At 32.6% G+C, this 7,460-nt stretch overlaps 1 protein-coding gene across 1 annotated transcript; it reads left to right on the top strand.

Moving 5' to 3' along the window:
• The first annotated feature begins 327 nt into the window (after positions 1–327).
• Positions 328–1,117, top strand: LOC120577528 (uncharacterized mitochondrial protein AtMg00310-like). The gene is made up of 2 exons (XM_039829103.1): positions 328–1,017; positions 1,112–1,117. Exons 1-2 carry the CDS (start codon positions 328–330, stop codon positions 1,115–1,117), a joined length of 696 nt encoding a protein of 231 aa, XP_039685037.1.
• Positions 1,118–7,460: the final 6,343 nt, after the last annotated feature.

Below are 7,460 nucleotides of genomic sequence, written 5' to 3'. Positions count from 1 at the left end.
AAGCTGTTAGTCTACCAAAGTCTGAAATTTTTTATAGCAGAAATGTTGAAGATCCATTACAACAATTTATCACCAATATTTTGGGGGGTTAGAGCGGTCTTAGGGACTGGCAAGTACCTTGGCTTACCATCAATGGTAGGACGAAGCAAAAAACCAACTTTCAACTTCATCAAGAATAAAGTGTGGCAAAGAATTAGTAATTGAAGCAGCAAATGTTTGTCTAAAGCTGGGAGGGAGGTTATGATCAAATCTGTCCTTCAAGCTATTCCATCTTATGTCATGAGTATCTTTAGATTACCAAACACTCTATTAGAGGAAATAGAAAAAATGATGAATGCTTTTTGGTGGGGTCATGGTGGCTCAAGCAACAAAGGTTTAAACTGGCTATCCTGGGAAAAGCTCTCTGTTCAAAAGAATGATGGAGGGATGGGATTCAAAGTTTTTGCAGCTTTTAATGTGGCAATGCTTGGTAAACAGGGTTGGCAGTTGCAAACAAATACGGAAAGTCTCGTCTCAAGAATCTTCAAAGCTAGATACTATCCGAACAGTACCTATCTAGAGGCTAAACTAGGGCATAACCCTAGTTTTGTGTGGCGAAGTATCCTCAGCGCTAAGGTGATGGTCCGTGAAGGAGCTAGATGGAAAATTGGCACAGGATTTAACATTCCTATTATTAGTGAACCACGGATTGGTTCAGGATCCAGTATTCCCCCTGTGGGTGATGATATGGTAGCACTTCAAGCTTTTTCTGTAGGACACTTAATTGATCAAGAGGCTAAAGTCTGGAATGAACCTTTGATCCGTCAGTTGTTTGCGGATGATACGGCCAAGGATATTTTAAATACGCCATTACATCATCAGGTTCAAATGGACAAAATGATATGGAAGGCAGAGAAAAATGGGTGCTACTCACTTAGAAGCGCCTATCGCACTTGTATCGAAGATGTCATAAACAATGACCATCTGCGTAGACCTGGGTACTGGAGTGGCATCTGGAGATTGAAAGTGCCCCCCAAGGTTAAGAATTTAGTTTGGAGAATTTGCAGAGACTGTTTTCCAACAAGGGTGAAGCTGCGAACAAGGGGTGTTAATTTTTCGTCGGATTGTGTAGGTGTGAAGACCCTCATGAAGATAGCTATTGTAACACCCCGTTTTCCCAACATAAAAATTTCATAAAAATAATCAGAGTTTTCCATGTAAACGGAATGTCACATTCTTTTCTTAAAATCATAAACTGAATAAATAACTATTTATCTTTAAAATTCAAAAATCTTTAATACTTCGCAGCGGAATTTATTCAATAACTAAGACAGTCTTTGGCACGAAGGCCTCTTCATAAATGTCTCATAAAAATCCAATCTAAAAACATAGTCATAAATCTTCAAAATAATACGTAAGGAATAGAAAAGCAATAACAAGGTTTCCATCCCGTTACGTATCAGAGCACCTAAGACACACGAGAGAGAAACTTCACACGACATCAACTATTCTTTGTTACTTGCAAGTTACTCATACGAAGAGCAACATTTCCAAGCAGAAGGGGTGAGATTTCACAAAACAATAATACCAAGCATATAATTCATTAATTATATTTAATAACATAAATAACTTCCTCTATTAATAATAATAATCCTTCATGTAATAATTCTTAATAACTCAACCAACTTCTAATTATCATTTACTTCATATTCATCACATTATAAACATTATCATATAACACATAATAACTAAATCATAACCAACATAGATCATCACATCATAATCATAATTCATATACAACATAACCACATCTTACTCATAATTCATATACAACATAACAACATCATTAATCATAATTCATATACAACATAACAACATCTTGATCCTAATTAATATACAACATAACAACATCATTAATTTGTAATAACATTTCTCCACCAAGCATCTCATTATCAATTCATGAATAAAAGACAACTTATCAACTTAACATAACCATCATCAAGTACATTTAACAACTCATAGATAACATCATGTAATCATTATCACTAATAACTTAAACAACACAATATAATCATCATCTCATAATAGCTTAGACCACACAATATAATCATCATCTTATAATAATATATCAACAACATATCCATCATCTTATAAAAATATAACAACAACATAACATAATATTCACTTAATAATAATAATCATATCTAATACAACATAATCATCACTTAATAATAATAATTATATACAATACAACATAAACATTATCTTAATAATAACATAACATAATAATCAGTATCATAAACAACATCATAACAACATAACAATATCATAATCAATATCATAGACAACATAGCAACATCTTAGTCAACATCATATAATTCATATCATAAACATCATGTAATATTCATAGGTACTTCTTTAACAACACATGGGTAGAAGACAACTCAACAATTCATAGATGATAATTCATCAACAACTTAAGAACTCATGGATGATAATCCATTAACAACGACTTTGACTCGACAAATGCGACTCCAACTCGACTATGCAACTTAGACCTCTTATATGCATGTGGTACCAATACACGGCATGAGCCCCCAACATCATAATATTAATATACTTTTAAGGCATCATGGTGAGGACAAAGCTCAAAACGTGGTGAGGACAAAGCTCAATTCGTAATCAACAACAACTTAAACATCGTACATTTTCCACATAAGGCATATAAATATTTCACATAACCAACAACAACAACATAGGCAGCACATAAACATCTCAAGATATAACAACATCAAATGATAATCAACAACAACTTAAACATCTTATATAATTCACACAATGCATATTGTTATCTCGATTTTGGGGTATCAAGTCATTAATTAGGCTTGAACCTTTCATTCTTTGATATTCTCTATTTTTTTCTTGGGAAGGGTAAAATTGAGAAAACCCTTAAAAACTCTAAGTTCGGGGGTCGTTTTCGTTACGGGAAGGTGTTAGGCACCCGTAACGACTATAGTATTCTATAGGAACCGCTTTCCTAGCTTTATGTCTACGCTTTAATTTTATGCTTATTTATCGAAAAAAAGAGAGTTTATTTAGGTTAAGAATGGAGGGAGAAAATGTTTGAGATTTTATTTTATTGGACTTGGAGAGATTTTGACCTCTTGCCTACATACCCTTTTAAGGGATCAAAATTCCATGTAGTTCTCTTTCAAAAGTATTTTTGGTGTGTTTCAATTGATTTTAGTTTTTGAAAATGGTTTTGAAGAAGAGAAAGAGGCCGTAAAGGCATGGGAGAAAAAGATAGTGAATTATTGGTTCAATTATTAACGAAAAAATGTCTAAGTGGAAATTAAGATTCATTTGAATTTGATTAAGAAAATAAAGAAAAAAATACAATGGAGTTTTGGCACCAAGGTTTATTAGGAAAGATTTGAGTGATGGAATTAATTTGCTTTGAAAAATGAACATTTTCTAAGTATCGCGTTTCCTAAACATACATCTAAGCGGTAAACATACAACGTGTGTGCATGTCGGTGCTTGTGTCGGTGTACATCATTATAGAGAGTCCATTGTCCTTTACACTTTGCCCTAGTTTACATGCTATGGTCTTGCAAGAAATTAAAAGGAAATTAAACTACCTAAAATTACATGTCCATTTGACATAGAAATTGAAAGATAAAATGCCTAAACTACAAAAATGAAGATAAAGTGATAAGATGCTTATGAAATGGATGAAACATGAAATGGAATGGTTAGTAGTATAAGGCATAAAATGGTAAGAAAAAAAAGTAAGCAATTGAATATGAGATAAAACGGCAAAATGACGACAATAACCAAAATATAAAAGGAAACACATTACTTGAAACACGAGAAACTAAAAAATCACATCTAAAACAGTAAAACAAACACATGATCAGAGGCATATTCATCACAAAATTGCATATCAATCACTCATATCATATATCAAAATGTTATGAACAAAAATGTGGCAAAAATTCTCAAGAATCAACTTAAAAAGAAAAAAAAAACTAATCAAGAACTAACACACACATTTTATCAATTTCTTAACATGCAAAAATATCTCAAAAATATCAAAAATGTACCAAGAAACACAGAAATTTTTTAAGAATTTTATGAAAAAAATAAAGCAAGCAGGAGGTTCACATAGCAAGAAATAGGGTGTGAATAGCAAGAAAATAGCAAAAAAACGCAGCAAAACCAAAAGGAAAAAGCCCAAGCCCAAGCCCAAGCAAAAGGAGATCAAACCCTAGATCCAACGGCCAGGAATGAAGGGGACGGGACCGGTCTTGGACCGGTCCGGTTCACTGGCCTATATATATGTAAAGGCGCCGGTTTATTTCATTTGCCAAATTCATTTCTCTCTCTAACTCCTTCGTTCTCTCACTAGCCTCTCATCTCTCTCTCTCTCTTTTTGTCCGCCGGATTCATGGATGAACGGCCGGAGAAGATGAAGATCTGGCCGGAACCTTCATTGGTCCGCCGGAATCTTCATCTTCTCCGGTGAGATCTCCAGTTTCCGGTCAACCTCTAATTACGTTTTCTTACTCGCCTTTAAACCCTAAACACGAATCTAACACCAGAAATCACATGCAAGACATGAATCTTTGTAGATCTACATTTTTGTTACGGTTTTGAAAATATTTTTTAGGTTTTCAAATTCTTTGAAAGAAACTGTTTGAAACCTTGAGGATCTACATAGATTTGTCCTTATTGATGCTGTTCTTGAGAAAGAAAGATGAAGTTTGAGTTTTACCTGAGATGTAATCGGAGATTTCGAACAAGATTTTTTAGAAATCTTCGATTTGATTCTGTTTGTTGATTTTTGACTTGAAACCGAAAATAAATCGGTGTTTCTTGCTGGTTTGATTCCTTCTTCTTCTTCACCGGTTCATACTCTTCATCTTCTTTCTTTCTTCTTCTTCTTCAGAAAAACTCTGTGATCGTGCTTGAGTTTGTCACCACTTGGTGATGCATTCGCACTTGAATTGCAGAGAAAAACGATTCAATGATGAAGATTCACTATGAATCACTGAGAATCAATGAAAAATCTGATGAATTTGTTCATGAATTTTGGTTCTGGAGAATTAGGGTTCTTGCTTGTTCTTGATGGTTTTCTGAATTTTGATCTAACTGAATGGAGAGAGAAATTGGATTCTGTTTGTGAGTTGGCACTGATTGAATGGGTCTGTGTCACTGTGCACTATTTATAAGCTGCCAAGTGTGCCTTTGGACCAGTGAAATGGTGACACCTGGACTTGTATGGCTCGGCCTTGGACTTGTTGTGACTTAGGGACCTCTCTGCAAAAAAGTAAAATTGAGGACTAAACTGCAATTAATAATAATGGACTAAAATGCAATTTTAAAAAGTTTTGGACTAAAGTGCAATTCTGGAAACTTGTTTGAGGGACCAGAATGCAATTGAAAATAAAATTGAATTAAAATTGGTAAGTTGGAAAAAAAAGTAAAGTGAAACCTAAAATAAAATCAACAAAAGGACTAAAATGAACCAATTACAAAAATGAGGTATTTTAAAATACCTCTGTCGAAATTTTGATGGGAAAAGACCAAAATGCCCCTAGGGACTAAACTGACTCAAATTGACTCAGATGCAATTTTTGCAATAATTTTTTAACAAAGACTCAACAATGATTTGTAAAACAAGTTGAAAAGACTCAGAGACAAACACAGGGACTAAAATGGGTTCCACTGCAGGAAATGACCAAAATACCCTTCTTGTATGATTTTTGCAAATATTTGAATTAAAATGCAAGAAAACAAAGCAATGATTTAGAGAGTTTTCAAATGACTTATAACACAAGAAAGGACACTTTGGATGCTTTTATGCAAGAAAATCACAGACAAAATTACAATTGAAAATACTCTGAGACAGAGACAGTAAAAGATGCAGATGAAACAAAGTAAAGGTTCAGGGTAAAACAACAGTAAATTGACAATTATCAGTAGTAGAAAATAAATTTGAATGAGTATTTTTAGGTCCAAAATCAGGGTATAACACATATACAAATATATTACATTACCATCAACATCAAATCATATTCATCAACATATACATTCATATAATAAATCATCAATCATGAACAACATTATTTCTATATCATACAATATTCACATAATATATGTATCTCAAATTATTCAACAAAGATATTCACGTCCGACCAAATTGGATCCATCACAACACATGTTAAATACTGTTAAACGCTTTAATTAAACTCCTAGTACTTCTAGTTTTGAGGTTTGGAATTATTTTCATCATAACTCCTAAACCAAAAATCATTTTAAAGTCAAACCGATGCCACTGGAAAGCTAACACAATTATCTACAACTTTCATGTTTACACCAAAGGCTAGTTCAAAACAGAAACATGTGAAAAAGACGCAAGAACATGAAACAGGACATGCTGTCAGATAGCAACTCGGGAAAAACCCATTTTTCACCCCAAAATCCTAATTTTAACTTCCCTATGCCCAAATTTGATCCCAAAGTTTGTCTAAACATTTATATACATGAAGAGAGACTCAAAATCATATAAAACTTGACCCAAAACATTATTTTAGAAAATCATCAAATAATGAATTTTAACCCTAATTCCCAAATTCTCAAAACTAAAACTTACAACATATTAAATCCAATTTTCAGAATCAATGACATAAGATTATTGAATGTTAGTCCCACCCTTACCTTGGATTGATCGTCGAAGGACTCTACCGCTTTCTCTTCTCTAAAAGGATATTAAACCGAAGAGGGATTATGGTCTTAAGAACACTTTTAATTCCGAAGGGACAGAAAGGAGTAAAAAAAAGAAGAAAGACTCGTCAACACAAATCAAAAGAGGGAGAAGACAAGAAAAGTACAGGAAGCATCAACTGTGAATTTCGGTGTGTAGAATGCACTCTGAGAGTTCTCTATTTATAGGGATAGTTTACAACTGGAAACAAGTAATGCACCTATTAGATCTAGTACTTAAATATCTCAATTGAGTACTAAAATATATTATATTAAGTACAAAAATACATTATTCAGTACAAAAATATATTATTAAGTATCAAAATATATTTCAAAGCATGCACTAAAATATATTAGATTGCCTACCAAAATATTTCAGATTGTGTTGCAAAATATTCTAGCTCTCCCCTTTTATAAAAATCCTTAACCTACTTATTTTTCTCTTATATCCAAATCTTAATATTCTATTCTAATATATATATATATATATATTATAAAATATTTCTATAACAATTAACAATAACAAATATATATTTCTAAAACAAATCATATATATATATTATACTAATAAATATCAACATATAACATAACAAAATACCACTCATCAAAATAAATCATACAAATCATATAAGTATATTCTAAACTTATTAAAATAATCAAATAATTAAAGAGAGCGTTACAACTATCATATTCTCTTTCATTGCCCAAGTGCA

Source organism: Medicago truncatula, chromosome 8 (assembly GCF_003473485.1).
Source record: "Medicago truncatula cultivar Jemalong A17 chromosome 8, MtrunA17r5.0-ANR, whole genome shotgun sequence".
In the NCBI taxonomy this organism is placed as follows: Eukaryota; Viridiplantae; Streptophyta; class Magnoliopsida; order Fabales; family Fabaceae; genus Medicago; species Medicago truncatula.
This window is presented reverse-complemented; position numbering and strand designations above follow the sequence as displayed.

What these genes read in the sequence shown, in the direction of transcription:
- LOC120577528 (XM_039829103.1), top strand. Translation starts at nt 328, where the DNA reads ATGATGAATGCTTTTTGGTGGGGTCATGGTGGCTCAAGCAACAAAGGT.